This window comes from Xenopus tropicalis, chromosome 1 (genome assembly GCF_000004195.4).
Source record: "Xenopus tropicalis strain Nigerian chromosome 1, UCB_Xtro_10.0, whole genome shotgun sequence".
Classification (NCBI taxonomy): domain Eukaryota; kingdom Metazoa; phylum Chordata; class Amphibia; order Anura; family Pipidae; genus Xenopus; species Xenopus tropicalis.
In genome coordinates, this window is record NC_030677.2 from 199,820,243 (window position 1) to 199,842,651 (window position 22,409).

A 22,409-nucleotide genomic window follows, 5' to 3' on the forward strand; every position below is an offset into this window, starting at 1 on the left:
CTAGGAATGACGCTATTTTGGACCTGGTGATTTCTAATAATAATGAACTTATCTCTAACATTTGTGTGGGTGAGCATTTGGGGAACAGTGATCACAACATGGTCTCCTTTGAGATAATGCTGCAGAGACAGCGCTATAAGGGAGTAACTAAAACACTCAATTTTAGACGTGCAGACTTTGCCAGTATAAGGGCATCTCTGCAATGTGTCAACTGGGAAAGGCTTTTCATGGGGTTAGACACAGAAGGAAAATGGAACATCTTTAAAACATTGCTTTGTAGGTATACGCAACAGTATATCCCCCTAGTAAGCAAGGAGAGGCATCGCAAAGCAAAACCTTTATGGCTGAATAAAAGTGTTATTGTCGAGGTTGGTAAGAAAAAACGTGCTTTTAGGGCATTCAAGTTAGCTGGGACAGCAGAAACTTTCATCAGGTACAAGGAAGCAAATAAAGCATGCAAAAAAGCTATCAGGCAAGCTAAAATAGAGATGGAAAGGGATATTGCTGCTAGGAGTAAAAAGAATCCAAAATTATTTTTTAATTATGTGAATAGTAAAAAAATGAAGCAAGAAGGGGTGGGAACTTTATTATCACGGGGGGGTACGTTGGTTGATGAAAACGGGGAAAAAGCTGAAATTTTGAACTCTTATTTTTCATCTGTCTATACATCTGAGGAGCCAGATAATGAAGGCTTCCCTTGTAATATGCCCAGTTCTAGTAATTTAGCTACTGACGCGTGGGTCACTCGGGAGGAAATTCAAAAGAGACTTGAACATGTAAAGGTAAACAAAGGTCCAGGGCCGGATGGGATTCATCCCAGGGTATTAAATGAGCTGAGCGCTGTGATTGCCAAACCTCTTCACTTAATTTTTCAGGATTCATTGAGGTCTGGCATGGTGCCAAGAGACTGGCGGATTGCTAATGTGGTGCCGTTATTAAAAGGGATCCCGTTCTCAGCCTGAAAACTATAGGCCTGTTAGTCTGACATCAGTAGTAGGAAAACTTTTGGAAGGGGTAATAAGGGATAGGGTACTGAATACATTGCAGTTCACAATACTATTAGTTTGTGCCAGCATGGTTTTATGCGTAACAGATCTTGCCAGACTAATTTAGTTGCCTTTTATGAGGAGGTGAGTAGGAACCTTGATGCTGGAATGGCAGTTGATGTCATCTACTTGGACTTTGCTAAAGCGTTTGATACAGTACCTCACAGAAGGTTAATGATCAAATTAAGGAATATTGGCCTAGAACATAATATTTGTAATTGGATAGAGAACTGGCTGAAGGATAGAGTACAAAGAGTGGTTGTAAATGGAACATTTTCTAATTGGACCAGTGTGGTTAGTGGAGTACCGCAGGGGTCAGTCCTTGGGCCTTTGCTGTTTAACTTGTTTATTAATGACCTGGAGGTGGGCATAGACAGTATTGTTTCTATTTTTGCTGATGACACTAAATTGTGCAAAACTATAAGTTCCATGCAGGATGCTGCCGCTTTGCAGAGCGATTTGACAAAATTAGATAACTGGGCAGCAAAACTGGAAAATGAGGTTCAATGTTGATAAGTGCAAAGTTATGCACTTTGGTAGAAATAATATAAACGCAAACTATCTACTGAATGGTAGTGTGTTGGGGGTTTCCTTAATGGAGAAGGATCTAGGGGTTTTTGTTGATAACAAGTTGTCTAATTCCAGGCAGTGTCATTCTGTGGCTACTAAAGCAAATAAAGTGCTGTCTTGTATAAAAAAGGGCATTGACTCAAGGGATGAGAACATAATTTTGCCCCTTTATAGGTCCCTGGTAAGGCCTCACCTTGAGTATGCAGTGCAGTTTTGGGCTCCAGTCCTTAAGAAGGATATTAATGAGCTGGAGAGAGTGCAGAGACGTGCAACTAAACTGGTTAAGGGGATGGAAGATTTAAACTATGAGGTTAGACTGTCGAGGTTGGGGTTGTTTTCTCTGGAAAAGAGGCGCTTGCGAGGGGACATGATTACTCTGTACAAGTACATTAGAGGGGATTATAGGCAGCTGGGGGATGTTCTTTTTTCCCATAAAAACAATCAACGCACCAGAGGTCACCCCTTTAGATTAGAGGAACGGAGCTTCCATTTGAAGCAGCGTAGGTGGTTTTTCACGGTGAGGGCAGTGAGGTTATGGAATGCCCTTCCTAGTGATGTGGTAATGGCAGATTCTGTTAATGCCTTTAAGAGGGGCCTGGATGAGTTCTTGATCAATCAGAATATCCAAGGCTATTGTGATACTAATATCTACAGTTAGTACTAGTGGTTGTATTTATAGTTTATGTATGTGAGTATAGATTGGTAGGTGTGGGTTAGGTGTGCTGGGTTTACTTGGATGGGTTGAACTTGATGGACACAGGTCTTTTTTCAACCCTATGTAACTATGTAACTATGTAACTATGTGTGTATGTATGTGTGTGTGTATGTATGTGTGTGTATGTGTGTATGTACTGTATGTGTGTGTATGTGTGTATGTACTGTATGTGTGTATGTGTGTATGTACTGTGTGTATGTGTGTGTATGTACTGTATGTGTTTATGTACTGTGTGTTTGTGTGTGTATGTGTGTATGTATGTGTGTGTATGTATGTGTGTGTGTATGTGTGTGTATGTGTGTGTATGTACTGTATGTGTGTGTATGTGTGTGTGTATGTGTGTATGTATGTGTGTGTGTATGTGTGTGTATGTGTGTGTATGTACTGTATGTGTGTGTATGTGTGTGTGTATGTGTGTATGTGTGTATGTACTGTATGTGTGTGTGTGTGTATGTATGTGTGTATGTGTGTTATTCTCAAGTTATTCCTTATAAAGAGTGAATCAGTTGCTTCTGTAATGCCTCTATACAGACCTCCCTGGCAGTGCCAATGTGGAATATGTATCAGCGAATTCTCTTGTTTTTAAAAATGGACTCTAGACATGTTACTGCCCCTCACATGAATAAATCACATAATATTAACTCGCAGGCATTCATATTTTATCAATAATTCCAAGCAATTTAGATATCAGTGCTTCTATGGGGAAAACTCTGTCAACATAAGGAACTATGATAACCAGATGCAATCTACAGGCACGAAAGAAGCTGCTCAGACAGTTGTACGTATTCTGGAATTTCTTCCATGGGAAAAATTTATCTCCGCGTCTCAGTTTCTGTATTCGGCTCACATGACAGAATGAATGAGGTTTCAGAAGGTTTCAGGAGTAGGGAAGAAATACAGTAATCATTACTACAAGGAGATCATACAAACCCAAGGTCCCAGCTCTACAAGGCTGCAACTGTAGTTCCCATACCCATCAAGCTTTTGATATTACACTTCGATATTGCCAATGGGTTATCCATCCAAAATCATTGGGACTTGGGTTTTCCCAATAAGGGTTCTTTCTGTAATTTCATACTTTACGTTTGTTAAAAATGATTTAAACGTGAAATTAACCCAGTAGGGTTGTGTTGCCACTAATATAGATTCATGCAGCTTAGTTACCATCAAGTACAGGTACTGTTTTATTATAACAGAGAAAAGTGAATCATTTAACCATGAAATAAACCCAATAGGGCTGTTCTGCCCCCAATAAGGGGTAATTATATCTTAGTTGGGATCAAGTACAGGTACTGTTTTATTATAACAGAGAAAAGGGAATCATTTAACCATGAAATAAACCCAATAGGGCTGTTCTGCCCCCAATAAGGGGTAATTATATCTTAGTTGGGATCAAGTACAGGTACTGTTTTATTATAACAGAGAAAAGGGAATCATTTAACCATGAAATAAACCCAATAGGGCTGTTCTGCCCCCAATAAGGGGTAATTATATCTTAGTTGGGATCAAGTACAGGTACTGTTTTATTATTACAGAGAAAAGGGAATCATTTAACCATGAAATAAACCCAATAGGGCTGTTCTGCCCCAATAAGGGGTAATTATATCTTAGTTGGGATCAAGTACAGGTACTGTTTTATTATTACAGAGAAAAGGGAATCATTTAACCATGAAATAAACCCAATAGGGCTGTTCTGCCCCCAATAAGGGGTAATTATATCTTAGTTGGGATCAAGTACAGGTACTGTTTTATTATTACAGAGAAAAGGGAATCATTTAACCATTAGATAAACCCAATAGGGCTGTTCTGCCCCCAATAAGGGGTAATTATGTCTTAGTTGGGATCAAGTACAGGTACTGTTTTATTATTACAGAGAAAAGGGAATCATTTAACCATTAAATAAACCCAATAGGGCTGTTCTGCCCCCCAATAAGGGGTAATTATATCTTAGTTGGGATCAAGTACAGGTACTGTTTTATTATTACAGAGAAAAGGGAATCATTTAACCATTAAATAAACCCAATAGGGCTGTTCTGCCCCCAATAAGGGGTAATTATATCTTAGTTGGGATCAAGTACAGGTACTGTTTTATTATTACAGAGAAAAGGGAATCATTTAACCATGAAATAAACCCAATAGGGCTGTTCTGCCCCCAATAAGGGGTAATTATATCTTAGTTGGGATCAAGTACAGGTACTGTTTTATTATTACAGAGAAAAGGGAATCATTTAACCATTAAATAAACCCAATAGGGCTGTTCTGCCCCAATAAGGGGTAATTATATCTTAGTTGGGATCAAGTACAGGTACTGTTTTATTATTACAGAGAAAAGGGAATCATTTAACCATGAAATAAACCCAATAGGGCTGTTCTGCCCCCAATAAGGGGTAATTATATCTTAGTTGGGATCAAGTACAGGTACTGTTTTATTATTACAGAGAAATGCAGGAAAAAAAGGATAACAGCAGGGAAAACAAGGATTTAGTGCAATGTGTTATAAGTAGTGCTGAGCAAAGACAGGAACCTCTCCAGCCTACCCCTATCCTGTGCTCCCTTCTCTTGCCCCGGCAATGATTCTGTCCATCTACCCCCCCCACCCCTCGACGGAACTGCGCACAGGCTAGGGCGTCCGGTAGGCTTGGCCCGCCCCTGCTTTACTGTTTACTTTTCAATCTATTCTACGGCAAAGCAAAAAAGCCAGTTGAATGTATTTAGCTGTAATTTCACGTGGAAGCGCATTTCTGCCCATTTAACTCATTTCATAAGGCAGTCGGCAGACGCCATTGTTAGCGATAACGTATGAACTTTGTGCGGCTCAGTTCATCAGCTTCAGTTCAAAGTAAATTACATGAAAATAAAAAGCAATTACAATAGGTTGGCAGCAAATGTAGCAAAAATGCAATGAATTCTAATGGCAAATGCGAATACTTTATATCAAAGACTGCAGAACTGTGTTTTATCCTTACATTTAATTTGCCTCTGTGTTTTATAAATGCTGAAAATACAAGAACATGTAAGATAACTTGAGGAGTAAACATGTTATTGTGCTGCCTCCACAAGGGAACTACCTTTATGGCCTAGCATAATTTATACCGGAGGGGCACTCAGAGTGGTTATTTCCAATCTAGAAATATAATGGGCAAGATAAAAGCATTCCCATCATGGCCTCTATATCGTTGGAGGGTTGGGATAATGTCACAGAAGAAGAAGTTGAGTGCATCTCTTAAAAGAGTATGGTTAATTAGCCAATGAGTCTTTTCTTTATAGCATTCTCTGTAACATGGCTTTCCCCCTACTTTGATCATGTAATTGCAGATCCACATGCAATGATATCAGTATTGCACTTCCTGTCCCAGTTGCATCACATTACACATTGCCGACTAAGACTGTTTTGCTCTTATATTTTCTATAATAACCGTAATTTCCACCTATGATTTGTTTCAGGCTGGATTTTTCCGTCTTCCTGATGGGGACTATTTCATTGAGCCATTTCATGGTGCTACACAGGTCTCAGGAAAGCCACACCAGCACATTATATACCAGAGGGACTCACCTCACAGGAATCGCAGGGAACTCCCTATTTCTACTGGAGATTTTTGTGCAGTAAATGGTATGAGCCTTTATTGTCATTATTTGTCTCTGTTCCATTCTGAATACAGGTATGGGACCTGTTATCCAGAATGCTCGGGACCTGGGGTTTTCCGGATAAGGGATCTTTCTGTAATTTGGATCTCCATAACTTAAGTCTGCTAAAAATCATTTAAATATTGAATAAACCCAATAGAATTGTTTTGGCTCCAATAAGGGGTAATTATATCTTAGTTGGGATCAAGTACAGGTACTGTTTTATTATTACAGAGAAAAGGGAATCATTTAACCATTAAATAAACCCAATAGGGCTGTTCTGCCCCAATAAGGGGTAATTATATCTTAGTTGGGATCAAGTACAGGTACTGTTTTATTATTACAGAGAAAAGGGAATCATTTAACCATGAAATAAACCCAATAGGGCTGTTCTGCCCCCAATAAGGGGTAATTATATCTTAGTTGGGATCAAGTACAGGTACTGTTTTATTATTACAGAGAAAAGGGAATCATTTAACCATGAAATAAACCCAATAGGGCTGTTCTGCCCCCAATAAGGGGTAATTATATCTTAGTTGGGATCAAGTACAGGTACTGTTTTATTATTACAGAGAAAAGGGAATCATTTAACCATGAAATAAACCCAATAGGGCTGTTCTGCCCCCAATAAGGGGTAATTATATCTTAGTTGGGATCAAGTACAAGGTACTGTTTTATTATTACAGAGAAAAGGGAATCATTTAACCATGAAATAAACCCAATAGGGCTGTTCTGCCCCCAATAAGGGGTAATTATATCTTAGTTGGGATCAAGTACAAGTACTGTTTTATTATTACAGAGAAAAGGGAATCATTTAACCATTAAATAAACCCAATAGGGCTGTTCTGCCCCCAATAAGGGGTAATTATATCTTAGTTGGGATCAAGTACAGGTACTGTTTTATTATTACAGAGAAAAGGGAATCATTTAACCATTAAATAAACCCAATAGGGCTGTTCTGCCCCCAATAAGGGGTAATTATATCTTAGTTGGGATCAAGTACAGGTACTGTTTTATTATTACAGAGAAAAGGGAATCATTTAACCATGAAATAAACCCAATAGGGCTGTTCTGCCCCCAATAAGGGGTAATTATATCTTAGTTGGGATCAAGTACAAGGTACTGTTTTATTATTACAGAGAAAAGGGAATCATTTAACCATTAAATAAACCCAATAGGACTGTTCTGCCCCCAATAAGGGGTAATTATATCTTAGTTGGGATCAAGTACAAGTACTGTTTTATTATTACAGAGAAAAGGGAATCATTTAACCATTAAATAAACCCAATAAGGCTGTTCTGCCCCCAATAAGGGGTAATTATATCTTAGTTGGGATCAAGTACAGGTACTGTTTTATTATTACAGAGAAAAGGGAATCATTTAACCATTAAATAAACCCAATAGGGCTGTTCTGCCCCAATAAGGGGTAATTATATCTTAGTTGGGATCAAGTACAGGTACTGTTTTATTATTACAGAGAAAAGGGAATCATTTAACCATGAAATAAACCCAATAGGGCTGTTCTGCCCCCAATAAGGGGTAATTATATCTTAGTTGGGATCAAGTACAGGTACTGTTTTATTATTACAGAGAAAAGGGAATCATTTAACCATGAAATAAACCCAATAGGGCTGTTCTGCCCCCAATAAGGGGTAATTATATCTTAGTTGGGATCAAGTACAGGTACTGTTTTATTATTACAGAGAAAAGGGAATCATTTAACCATGAAATAAACCCAATAGGGCTGTTCTGCCCCCAATAAGGGGTAATTATATCTTAGTTGGGATCAAGTACAAGGTACTGTTTTATTATTACAGAGAAAAGGGAATCATTTAACCATGAAATAAACCCAATAGGGCTGTTCTGCCCCCAATAAGGGGTAATTATATCTTAGTTGGGATCAAGTACAAGTACTGTTTTATTATTACAGAGAAAAGGGAATCATTTAACCATTAAATAAACCCAATAGGGCTGTTCTGCCCCCAATAAGGGGTAATTATATCTTAGTTGGGATCAAGTACAGGTACTGTTTTATTATTACAGAGAAAAGGGAATCATTTAACCATTAAATAAACCCAATAGGGCTGTTCTGCCCCCAATAAGGGGTAATTATATCTTAGTTGGGATCAAGTACAGGTACTGTTTTATTATTACAGAGAAAAGGGAATCATTTAACCATGAAATAAACCCAATAGGGCTGTTCTGCCCCCAATAAGGGGTAATTATATCTTAGTTGGGATCAAGTACAAGGTACTGTTTTATTATTACAGAGAAAAGGGAATCATTTAACCATTAAATAAACCCAATAGGACTGTTCTGCCCCCAATAAGGGGTAATTATATCTTAGTTGGGATCAAGTACAAGTACTGTTTTATTATTACAGAGAAAAGGGAATCATTTAACCATTAAATAAACCCAATAAGGCTGTTCTGCCCCCAATAAGGGGTAATTATATCTTAGTTGGGATCAAGTACAGGTACTGTTTTATTATTACAGAGAAAAAGGAATCATTTAACCATTAAATAAACCCAATAGGGCTGTTCTGCCCCCAATAAGGGGTAATTATATCTTAGTTGGGATCAAGTACAGGTACTGTTTTATTATTACAGAGAAAAGGGAATCATTTAACCATGAAATAAACCCAATAGGGCTGTTCTGCCCCCAATAAGGGGTAATTATATCTTAGTTGGGATCAAGTACAGGTACTGTTTTATTATTACAGAGAAAAGAGAAATCATTTTTAAAAATTAGAGTTATTTGCTTATAATGGAGTCTATGGGAGATGGCCTTTTTCGTAATTTGGAACTTTCTGGATAACAGGTTTCTGGATAAGGGATCCCATGCTTGTACTGTTTATTTGCATTTAACTACAGCCCAGGTTGCATTGGGTCTAAAGCTGGGCAGACAAAGGTATCTCTGCCTCAGGACTACATGCACTTGCAGCCAAGTTGGCCAGTAAAGGCCTAGGCCACTCCTTCCCTATTCATACCCTTGGTCAAAGACTTTTCCTAGGGGCTTATACAAGCAGCATATATATAAAGGCCTTATACAAAATGAATAAGTCAACATGTCCAGTCTCAGGCTAAACCATTCCAAAAATATTTTAAATGAAATGAATCTTATCTGGACCCCAAAATCCAGATTGATGTCTTGGCCCAAAATTGGACAACTCTTGCAACTGCATTCGTTCATATGTATCCAGCATTAGTCTGTTAGGTCAATGCAAAAGTTGATTACTGTGACCACCCGATCCCACACCATAATAGTTACAATTGTGGCTAAACCCATGGTCTGTTTCCATTGCAGCTGCCCTCTGTGGAGGACTAATGGTTCTTGGTCTGTGGAGATAACTATTATCCATCCTATTTATCCTCTGCAAACCAAGATTAATACAGTTTACTTGAGGTTACCATGAGGATTTCAATACATGGCAAGAACCCAAACTTTTTGGATACATAAAAATAGCTTCTTAGCTGGATACCTTCTAATCTGTTGACTTTCACAGTACGTACCGGCCTAATGTAGGAGTCTTTGTAACCTGTGCCAGTAATTGTCTTACAATATAAGAATTCAGTGTACATGCAATTATCAGATGAAAGAAACCAAAAAGGTGCTGTGCTTTTTAGACTAAGTTCTAATATTATAACAAAACAATAGCATATAATTATAAGATTTGGACATAAAGATTATACCATGGGAATGGAATATGGAATCAAGTCTACATCTGTCATTACAATAAAGGACATGTGCTTACCAGATTTAGAACCAATATTAAGCTTTAATAATAATATGCTGTCAGGCCAAAACCCACCAATGGAACATAATAATGAAATATGACACATTAAAATACAATAATGGGCTACAGCTATTAGAGTCCCTTTTTAGCCTTTATTTCTTTGTATTTAAATAAAACACTGTTACTATTTACTGGCAAAATTGTATCTTTGCTTTAGAAGCACTACTATTGTTTATATAAATAAGCTGGGGTGCAAAAACACACAAACACAAGGGGAAGCTTTATCTGGAATGACTGCTTATGTCAAGTATATGACGTGGCAATCAGCCAATCCCTGACTGCTGTATCATAGCCCCACCCATGATGTCACTGCGCTGTCCCTGAGCTGATACTGGTCCATCCACTGACATCACTGACCCACCCCATGACATCACCACCCCTCTCTGGGCAACCCTAACATGGGACCTATTGTGTTCTCTGTTACTACAGTAGTTCAATATATCTTGAATCTCAGACTGGATAGGTGCATAGTGATAAGCGAATCTCTCCCGTGTCTGCAAAAATTTGCAAATCTTTCAAAGTGCCTAAAAAGTTTTAAAACAGCAAAAATGACGCGTGTTACAAAATTGTCATCATTATTTGGACACGCGTGATCATTTTTACAATTTTTTTTACCTGCCCGAAAATTTTTGGTCACGCAGAAATTTTTTTTGCTCGGAAATATGTCGTCAGTTTCATTAAAAAAAATCCGTCAATGGCGAATCACAGAAATTCGCCGTCAATCCATGTCGGGTGAAAATCACCAATCACTTTTCGTGCATAGTTTTTACTAGGGATGCCCCGAATCCTTGGATTTATCCGAATCTGAATCCTTCCAAAAAAGGAAGGAATCTCGGCCGAGTCCCAAACGGGTGTCTCCCTATTGTGTACAAGGACTCTTACTACTATATTCCTTCCCCTAATATCCTTAATACAAGGTTTTCCTGAATTATCTAATATTTTATTAATTATCCACCACCGAGTATTCTGATAAGACAAATAATTATTCTCTTTACTACATTTACCTTGGGGGATAATAAAAAATCAAGAAGTATATCATAACTTTCTAAAAATGTAATCTTCTTATATTTGGAAACCAGATATAATAAGAAACCAGTAAGAAGATTTAGATATTGACATTTGTAATCTTGGACCTTTCTTTTAAATGCAGAACAAATAAACAGTAAAAAGGCACTTTGAAAATCAATTCTGCTCCAAAGTCAGTGTCATCCAAAAGAGAGACAGACAAGGGCAGAGAGGGATTATTGATCTAATATACAGTATTCCATTTATTTAAAGAGATACTGTCATTTAAACTGGTTATTTTAACCATGTTTACCCTGTAGTTTAAAATCTGCATTATGACTATATTTAATACATTTTCTTGCTTTTTGGGGTATTTTTTTTACGTATTTATCATTTGTCATGCTAATGCATGAGAAAAATGTTCTTGACTTGTTGGAGGTTTTCTTAGACTTTAATGTGGAAGTGAAAAATAGACTAATAATTTCAGATATCTCGATACAATGGTGGTGCAGGCAGCTGATCCTTTATTTCCATTGGAAATTTGCTGACTTCCACAATCAGGCTGCCTAGGAACTTGAAGTACAGTACTGGTTTGTAACCCTCTATGTCTATAACATGGATCCCCAACCTTTTTTATTTGTGAGCCACACTCAGCAGTAATAAGTATTGGTGAACCACAAAAGCATGAAAAAAGTTCCTTGGGGATGCCAAATAAGGGCTGTGATTGGCTATTTGGTGGCCCTATGGGGACTGCTGGCCTGCAGGAGGTTCTGCTTGGAGTAAAACTGTGTCTCTGGGCTTCCAAAACTTGTCTCCAAGCCAGAAATTGAAAAATGGCGCCTACTTTGAAGCGGATTGGTGAGCAACATGTTGCTCTCGAGCAACTGGTTGGGGGTCACTGATCTATAATATTCTGGCGGCACCCAGAGTGGAGTGGGTTGGAGGTCAGCCAAAAAGACACAAAAGCCGACATTTATCAGGCTGACTTCCTATCCGCTTCTCTTGTGTGTGCCGGCACTCATGTGGTTACTGTAATTTTTAATGCACGGACCCGGTGCAGCATATGCAAAATTTAGAAATTTTGCTCCCATGCAGAGCAATGGGGGGGGGGGGGTGTTCACGCATGCAGGGGGGGGGGGCGTGACGAATGGGGGTGGCCTCGGGGCGCCTGGATGAGAAATCCAGCGCTGCCTAAGTGCCTGAATAGTTCCAAAGCCAGGGGTTTTGTATTGACAGCTTGGATTTCCCTTACACTAAGCCCCATATGAAATAAAAGGCACCAAGTTTGCCCAGGAGCAGCCAGTAACCCACCAATAAGATTTTGTTTTTAAACAGATGACCAGTAAATGCTGCCTGCTGATTAGCTGCTATGAGTTACTGCTCCCGGGCACACTGGGGCTCATTTATTGACAGTGGGCATATTTGCCCATGGGCAGTAACCCATAGCAACCAGTCAGTGATTACTTTTTTTTAGGCAGCTGCAGGTAGAACAATGAGTGCTATGGTTCCTATGGGTTACTGCCCACGGGCAAATTTGCCCACTGTTGATGAATGACCCCCACTGCCTTTTATTACATTACCCCATAAAATAGGTAAGAACATTTATGACAACGGTCATGTTCTAGAGCTGTTATATCCGAAATGTTTAGCCCAGTTTGACCAAAATGGAGTTATTGTTGGCAGAGTGGGGTCTGATCTAATATTAACCTAGCACATGTACAATCGCTGGATTACATCCCTTAATGGCCCATTATTTTTCAACCATTATCCATTTATTTACTAACTTTTTTTAACTGAAATTGAAATGCGTTCTGATGAAAGCCATTACTATCCTTTTAACAAACAAATTAACAAGTGAGCTGGAACCACATTATTAGTAAATGCTTTTTTTTAAAAAATTCCATGGATCGTATTGAAAAGCAAACATGAATTATCCTATTGATTAATATTGTCCGAATGCTTTTCATTATCCTCATAAATGTTTTTATTGTAAATCTCCTTGCAGATCTATACATTAGCCCATAAGACTCAGTAGGAATATTGATCATCTAAGTCCCCAAGGCACTTAAAGTAATTGCTGCAGTCTCATTCCAGCCTTTTATAGCATTACACAATCAGTTGCATCATTCACATACATTAGAACCATACACAGTTTATGCACATAATGACCATTTTCTCAACATATTTTATATAATGGGAAAATTATCTCTGAGGGGTTTCCTGCTTTGAAGAAGAGGCCATTCTTTAAGTCCAACAGAACTTCCAATTTATCAACAAGGACAGTCTTGGAGGGGACTCTTTGTCAATGGTTTTAGTTTTGTTGCCTATAAAACAACAGAATGAGATCTATTAAATGATATATTATTGCAGAGATGAGTCAGTTAATGGGTAATAACTGGGTAATAATGGGTAATAATTGACCGTATATTGGAAATATTTCTATGGTGAGAGTGACATCATTTTATAAGGGAAGTAATGTAGTGAAGACAGGGCAGAATCGAGGATAATCCCAAGGCACGGGCCTGGGAAGATGGGGTGATAGATACTTCTGGGATGTTGTGGGTGTTGGATGAGGGAAACAGAACCAATTCAGTTTTAGAGAGATTTAATTTAAGATCCCGTTGGGACATCCAAGTAGAGATAGCAGACAGGCAGGAATAGACCTAAGTTAAGAACTCTGGGTTGAGCTCAAGAGAGGAGAGAGAGATCTGAGTATTGTCAGAATAGAGAGGGTGTTGGAAACCATATGATTTGATTACTTTGCCAAGAGAGGAAATATAGAAAGAAAATAATAAGGGGCCTAGGACAGAACTTTGAGGAACCCCAACAGAAAGAAGTAAGGGAGAAGATGATGCTCCATTGTAAGAGACACTGAAAGAACAATTTGTGAGGTAAGACCAGGACAAGGCAGTGTCATAAAGGCCAAAAGAATGGAGGGACTGGAGGAGGAAAGGGTTATCCATAATGTCAAAAGCAGCTGAGTAAAGGTATTAGTAGTGAGAAGTAGTTTTTGGCTTTAGCTGATAAGAAGTCATTAGTTAGTCGAGTTAGAGCAGTTAATGTGCAGTGTTGTTGCCTAAATCCAGATTGTAGGGGGTCCAGAAGGTTTTTGTCAGAGAAGATTAGCATTAGTCAGTTGTAAACTAGGTGCTCAAGTAGTTTCGAGATGAAGGGGAGCAGAGAGACAGGTTGGAGGTTCCCAAGATTGGTGGGATCAAAAAGAGGGTTTTTCTCAGAATAGGGGTGACATGTACAAGGCAATGATGGGAACAGAAAAACTAGTAAAACTCCCGGTGGGCCCAGGTGTAAGTGGGCCCTCCTGCTCCTGACCATTTGGCTTACTTCATAGTCATTCTCTATTTCTGAATGGGAACAAAGAGGAGAAATAGTTGCAAGAATAGATGCTAGCATGTAAATAAAAGAGACCAGGAGAATAAAGAGGTTGGGTGAGGAAAGGAGGAAAAATAGTTTGGAGAGTGGGCCTATGGTCTAAGGTTTTCTGGTGGGCCCCTGGGGTCCCAGTCCAACACTGGTTAAGGCTTTGATTAGACAGGGATCAGCATTGGGAGGAAAAAAAAGTTTTAGTAAAAACAATGCAAGTAGAAAAGTCAAACGACTTTTCTACTTGCATTGTTTTTACTAAAACTTTTTCTTTGGTTATACTTCAGTGCCAAGGAGTGCCTTTTTTTCTATATATACAACAAGTAAGCTTGTGTCCAGCCACCCTGAGGAACAACGGTTGCTTAGACAATGCTAGAACTGCATGTTGGCCCACCATGAGGGGGGAGGAAGTTTCTATGAAACAGATCCATAGGGAAAATAAATGTAAATTCTCTTTTTAAAACTCATTCTTTGCCATTTACCCAGTTCGACAATTAACAAGGATTCAATCTAATCTAATTACACAATGGTCCCCAAAAGGTCAGACCCGTAAATCCCAGCACAGTCATTGTAACCCACACAGTGTCGGTGAGTGGAGGTGTTGGTGAGGGAATTCAGCACATTTGCATTACAAAGACATTTTTTCTTCTACCTTTGCCGGAAAAACCATCCCTCTGAGCAGCAGTAGCTGATGAGAACACGCTGTGTTGTTGAATGAGGGAACATATTTTTTTCCAGCAATGCTTCATACAATTCTCTTGAGTTTGTGGGGTAGAACATACAGGCACGGCTCCCCCCCGTCTCCATACTTCACACCAGACGCTGCTGATAAGGACTTCATGTGCCGAGACAATCACTCGATTTAGATTCAGTAACGCTGTTCAGTCTATTGATTCACAGGAGGATGAGCAATTGGAACATTGAGGATATGCCTTTTGATATACAGATATGTAGTGCTGGCTGCTAGTAAGCCTCGCCGACACAATTCCCATGTCTTGTCCAGATTGGAATTTCAGCAGCATTTGCAATTTATATGCAGTTTTATATTTTATATTTCTGCACTATATTTTGGAGGCTATGCACCCCTGAAAGCGCTGTTGGGGGTGTCTATGTGAATCCTGTTAATAAAGCCTTTACTGTTTAAAGGAGACATATCGTGTGAAAATTAAGAATGTACCAGTACATTATAATATAGATTGTAAGCTCTACGGGGCAGGGACCTCCATCCTCTTGTGTCTTTGACTCTTAACTTATTGCAACTGTATCTTGTATTTATCTGTATTTATTGTTATACTTTGTATTTATCTATTATTATCTTAATAACCCCCTGTTTGTATTAATCTATTCTACTGTACAGCGCTGTGTACATAAGTAGCACTTTATAAATAAAGATATACATACATTATACTCCACTAAATATAGAAGGATTGTGCTTAAGGGGGTTGTTCACTTTTGAGTTAACTTTTAGTATAACGTAGAGAGACAATTTGCAATTGGTCTTTATTTTATTATTATTTCTCATTTTTTAGTTATTGCATTTTCAATTCAGCAGCTCTCCAGTTCAGAATTTCAACAGCTATTTGGATGCTAGGTTCCAAGTTACCTTAGCAACCAGGGAGTGGTTTGGATGAGAGACTGGTATATGAATAGGAGAGGGGCTGAACAGAAAAGAAAGTTAAAAATACGATAATAATAAATAGAATTGTAGCCTAACAGAGCAATGGTTCTTTGGCTGCCAGGGTCAGCGACCCCAATTAAAAAGCTAGAAGAAATAGTTAAAAAAAACTATAACAAAAAAATAATGATGACCAATTGAAAAGTTGCTTAGAATTGACCATTCTATAACATACTAAAACTTAACTTTAAAAAAGTTGTGTTTCAGACGGATTTATTGAGAAATTCCCCCCAAACCCTACTAGTCCCCCCCATCTGTTCCACTTCCTGCTGGCTGAATTCTCTGGATGTGCAGGGGGGCTGGCGCTAGACTGACTGGGAACTGGAGCCTGTCTTTCATTATGTGACTGCAGGGCTGTGATTGGCTATCCCCCTAGTACTGTGGTGCTGGCAGGGACCATTAGGACACGCCCACCCCTCGTTTGAAACACAGACAGGGACCTAAGAGGATCTATAGAGAGCTCCAATAAAGGGGCCATTTTTACAGATAATATTCATTTTTATACCGACGTGAAACCAGCACCATATATTATTCATAATTGCCTACAAGATTTGGGTTTTTATTAAGTTTAAGAACCACTGGCACCCGTTCCTTTATAACAACAGAGTAGTTCCGCATCAACTCAATAAATTTTGTATTGGCCCTTTTACAATTCCAACTGCAGAGAATACTTTCAGGCTCCTATTTCCTTAACTGACTGAAGCAAAACTTTTTCTCTAAATCCTGTTGCCCTTGATTGTCATTGTAGAGAGATAAAAGCGCCCGAAGAAACTCTATCGGCTAAAGCACCAGCGCATCTGTCAATGTCCATTAATTGCAGTCAAGGTAAACGATCACAGACAATCGGCGATGGAAAACTCTCCGCTTAATTATTATCCTTTGCATTAGGATGTAATTTTACAGCGCTGATATTCTGTCGGACTTGTGTTTTTCCCCCCACATAAAAGCCACTTTAATCCTAGGCTGACGCTTTGATGGGAGGTTCATTATATGAGCATAAAGACTTATTTCACTGTACTAGTATTGCAACTTAATGTATAGTAATTAAAACAAATGTGAGCTTTTTATAAAGCAACGACATTGCCCAGGAAATCTTATCTGACTCATTCAGAGCACTGAACCATATAGAAGCCAATCTGGATTGAAGCTTGGGATACAGAGAAGCTGATAAATAGAATAGTTTATGTGCAGCGTTGTACAGAATATTGGAGGAACTCAACCGTGTCATGTTTAGAAGGAATATTACAAGTCCCCATGAAGATATTAGGGATCACTGACTATGGATGAGCAAAACTTTTTTGCCTGCCCCAGTTTCTTTTGTATATTTGTGATTTTATCAGTGGAAAAAAGTCAAGGAAAAAATGAAGGAAAACTATAACCCCAGAATGAATACTTAACCAACAGATAGTTTATATGATGTTAAGTGGCTTATTAAAGTACCTTACAAAACTCTAATATATATATATATATATATATATATATCTATGTATAGCATGGTTGGGAAAATCATAGAAGGAAAGTATATCCCTCCCAGAATCCTCTATGAAGCAGCACAAAGGGCTGTGAAATTAAGACTGATGCCACACACAGCGTATGGTGTATATTATCGGCAAGCTGAAAATCGATTGCCAAAAATATGTGCCATACGCTCCTACCTGTGCCTGCACCGGAATGAATGGGATACGCTTGGGTGCAGGCACATGTAGCCGAAATATGCAAAAAATGTGCGACTTTGTATTTGGATATCGGCTACATGTGCCTGCACCCAAGCGTATTCCATTCATTCTGTTACAGTCACAGGTAGGGGGCATATGGTGCGTATGGCGCATATTTTCAGCAAGAGTTTTTCAGCTTGTCGAAAATATACGCCATACGCCTGGTGTGGCATCAGCCTAAGGCTAATGTCAGACCAGGCGTATGGCGTATATTTTCGGCAAGCGTTTACCACCATACGCCTCCTACCTGTGCCTGCATCCGAATGAATGAAATACGCTTGGGTGCAGGCACATGTAGCCGATATCCACATAAAAACGTGAGAGAATACAAAGTCCCACATTGAGGCATATGGCGGTATTTTTGGCAAACGTTTTTCAGCTTTCCGAAAATATGCGCCATAAGCCTAGTGTGGCATCAGCCTAAGGCTAATGCCACATGAGGCGTAGGGCGGATATTTTCGGCAAGCGCAAAAGCGCTTGCTAAAAATTCCGCCCTACGCCTCCTACATGTGCCTGCACCCGAATGAATGAGATATGCTCGGGTACAGGCACATGTAGCCGATATCTGCCAAATAACGTGAGACTTCATATCTTCAGCGGATATCGGCTACATGTGCCTGCACCCGAGCGTATCTCATTCATTCCGGAGCAGGCAAATGTAGGAGGCGTAGGGCGGAATTTTCAGCAAGCGCTTTTACACTTGCCGCCCTACGCCTCATGTGGCATTAGCCTAAGGCTGATGCCACACGTGGCGTTTTTACGCTGCGTATTTTCTCAGCCTAAAAACGCCGCACAAGCCACACAGCCCCTGACTATGGTGTTTTTCAGCCTAGTACTGGTGACGTAGCAAATCCCGTTTCCCATGGTGCTAATAGTGCGAAATAGTAAAAAACGCCACGTATTTCCGCTAGGTCTGGCAGCTGCCTTTGTATATACATAGGAATAGCTTGCTGTGCAAATACTGGCGTATTTCGGCAAATGCTTGAAAAATCCGTAGTAAGGCATTTTCTAGCGTATTTCCGCATTGTGTGGTTTGCTTCGAGTCTTTTCAAGTTATTTCTATGGATGATGATATTGTGCGTTTTTCAGCCGCCAAGAGAATTAGAAAATACGCAGGAAGTAGTGTGGGAGTAAAAAAGGCAGAACTCTGTCCATTCATTGGCTGATGGGGCCTAGCATGTATGTGTGCCTTGGCTTGTTTGTGTGCACCGTGAATCATATGATCACAGAAAGATTTATAGTACTTTTATTTTTAGTATTTTATTTGGTGAAATAAAATGAGCCACTGCCGGTCACTAACAGAGACCCAAGACAGAAGTGCACAAAAGCGTGCCCGTGTGCAAAACACATGGTGAATTGTGACCATTTTTTTTAAATAATAAATTTCCCCTATTGATAGTGTTAGACCTCTAGAAAGAACTACAAAATGCATTTGTTACATCTGCCTCTCCCAAAATATAAATACGTAAGTACTATTTTAACGCCAGCTTCTGAGACTAATCTTGACACTCCATTGGTGACCCTGAAGAAGTGAATTGCGAGGGTCCTTACTTATGTGCTCAGAGCAGCAGAGCCCCAGACTAATAGGTGGGAGACTTGCTTAGCTCGCCTTGGATTGGGCTCATTGATCAGACCTTACCCCTCATTAAACTGCCATATACACAAAGATCTTGAATACTTAAACCCTGGCATATCTGTCTTAAAGGAAAACTATACCTTTGAACAAATCCCTACTTCATCTAAATAAACCATTGTCATAAAAATATACTTTCTAGCAGTATGTGCCATTGGGCAGTATGTGCCATTTTAAGAATTAAGGGCCGCCCCCTGGGATCATAGGATTCACAGTGCACACAAACAAGCCAAGGCACACATACATGCTAGGTCCCATCAGCCAATGAATGGGCAGAGTTCTGCATTTTACTCCCACACTACTGTTACAGTTAGAGCTGCATCACTTCCTGTCAGCTGATCTCTGAGGGAGCACACAGCCCATCACTAAATGGCGGCTCAAGGGAAAGGATGTAAAAGGGCAATATTTACTGATATATATATTCCAGTTTGGCAAGATTCTTTAATAGGTCACTTAATGTGATATAAACTGTCTGTTGGTTAAGTATTCATTCTGGGGGTATGGTATTTTTTATATATTTGGATGTATTATATGATATAGAACTGTTACATGATAAAGACAGATTGTTGCTACTGGAGACTGTAAACAATAACCGGAAAAAAAATGAATAAACCAAGACAAAAGCAAGAATATATATTTATATATAAACTGCACCTACTGTATATGAAAGAGCCAAACACATCATCTATTATTGATGCACATGGAGATAATTGCCATGTATATTATACCATTTATATTTAGCCAGGAAAATTAAAGCAAAACCTGGCTCTTATTCACTTACGTCCATTATATACAGTAATTCTGGTATCCAGCTTAGGGAAAGCTGTTGTTAATTGATGCTAATAAGGAATAACTATTTCCTTGCAATAGAAAATGATAATGTTACCCTTAGCCGTCCCTTGGAGGCCTGAATGGCACATTAGCACTAGGATTAATTGTTCTCTTAATTTACAAGAGATAATTTTGGGTTTTACACCATGAAGCTCACCAAATAGATTGTACTAGACTGGACCTTTATTGTTCTGCATTATGAAAATGTCAGCCAGACCCGAGATTTTATGTGAAACACTATCAAAAATGTCAAAATAAATGTAATTCTGCAATGAGGCTTTGTGTTCCTATCAGTTTCTGCAGTGCTCATCATTAGGGGGCATTTGTATGGATGAACCTGTAGCAAACTGGATACCTGCCCAGAATACAAATGTGCTCCTTTTATATTGCCATTGTATTATATTTCTATGGTATATTAATATCTTATATTTGTATAGTGCCAAATTATTTCCACAGTGCTTTCCAGAGATTATATACTGATATGGGACTTGTTATCCACAATGCTTGGGACCTGGGGGTTTCCCAATAGGTCCCAATAGGACTGTTCTGCCCCCAATAAGGATTAATTACATCTTAGTTGGGATCAAGTACAGGTACTGTTTTATTATTACAGAGAAAAGAGAATCATTTAACCATTAAATAAACCCAATAGGGCTGTTCTGTCCCCAATAAGGGGTAATTATATCTTAGTTGGGATCAAGTACAGGTACTGTTTTATTATTACAGAGAAAAGGGAATCATTTAACCATGAAATAAACCCAATAGGGCTGTTCTGCCCCCAATAAGGGGTAATTATATCTTAGTTGGGATCAAGTACAGGTACTGTTTTATTATTACAGAGAAAAGGGAATCATTTAACCATTAAATAAACCCAATAGGGCTGTTCTGCCCCCAATAAGGGGTAATTATATCTTAGTTGGGATCAAGTACAGGTACTGTTTTATTATTACAGAGAAAAGGGAATCATTTAACCATTAAATAAACCCAATAGGGCTGTTCTGCCCCAATAAGGGGTAATTATATCTTAGTTGGGATCAAGTACAGGTACTGTTTTATTATTACAGAGAAAAGGGAATCATTTAACCATGAAATAAACCCAATAGGGCTGTTCTGCCCCCAATAAGGGGTAATTATATCTTAGTTGGGATCAAGTACAGGTACTGTTTTATTATTAAAGAGAAAAAGGAAATTATTTTTACAAATTTTAATTATTTGATTTAAATGACTCTAAGGGAGATGGCAGATAACTTTCTGTATGATGGGTTTTCTGATAATGGATCCCATACATGTATCATTCCCATCAGTCCCTGCATATGTCATTGCAACAAGCTGAACAGAGGAAATGTGCCTTGTATGAGTGAATATTTTACCCAGCTGACATCTTGATGGCTTGGTGAAATCTAATATCACATAGAGTGGCCAAGAAAAGAAGAAACGTCCAAAGCCAAGGAAGGAGAAGCGTAGGCTATACTTCAGATATAAAAAAGAGCCTCCCCATTAATCTGTTAACTTTAGAGAGATTGAACCATTTAACAGATATTAATAATAACTGCATGGGTTTTACTGCATGTGTATAATCACTGACCTCATTACAGAGATACATCCGCACCATTTCGTGTTAATGACTGTAACAAATAAAACACCTTGGAAGTTAATTTCCATGTCTGCGTTACAGGAATGTTTATCCTGCTGGGCTGTCACTTTAGTTTTCATGTTTCCTACTAATATACTTTTCCCTTCTTATTTGTACGCTGCTTTCTGTTGCCACTGGAAGTTATCAGCAGTGCTTTTCCTTTACACCTAATTAAAGGGGAACTTATCGATGACATTGCCATTGATTTAACTCACTTGCTTTCCCATGTCGCTTTATACTGCCCACTATTGGTAATATGTATGTATAACTTTATTTATAAAGTGCCACAAGGGTACGCAGCGCTGTACAATCTTACAATATACAGAATTACACACAGGGAGGACAAGTGATATAATAAATAAATACAATAAATACATATATGTATATATATATATATATATATATATATATATATAAGTGCCATGTGGTATGAGACACAGTAGGAAGGAGGTCCCTGCCCCGTAGAGCTTACAATCTGAGTGAAATAGAAAGCATTACCTGGGGTGAAGATATGAACACATCATTTTGCATGGAAACAAAAATTACACAACAAGAGTTCTGGCCAGGATAAACATATTAGGGTAAGTGGGGTGATGAGGAAACCCTGAAGCAACCACCTGGTCTGGAGATGGCAGTGGCTGCAAACACAACTATGCAGAAATATTAGGGCTGATTTCTGCAGGCGCTCCTGTCTTGTGTTCCTACTATTTTCCCTCAAAATAAGTTGCCTGTTAAACTGCTTTCATTAAAGGTACTCCTTGCACTTCTGTATAGTCGCCATTCTG

The 22,409-nt window shown here is 38.9% G+C and overlaps 1 protein-coding gene across 2 annotated transcripts in view; it reads left to right on the forward strand.

Annotated features, from left to right (window-relative positions):
* Positions 1–22,409, forward strand: part of adamts12 (ADAM metallopeptidase with thrombospondin type 1 motif 12) — a 340,375-nt gene that overhangs the window by 118,712 nt on the left and 199,254 nt on the right. For both annotated transcript variants that reach the window (XM_031894766.1, XM_018090830.2), the window contains exon 3: positions 5,776–5,941. In XM_031894766.1, the coding sequence (XP_031750626.1) occupies positions 5,776–5,941 (166 nt within the window). The remainder of the gene's footprint in view (positions 1–5,775; positions 5,942–22,409) is intronic.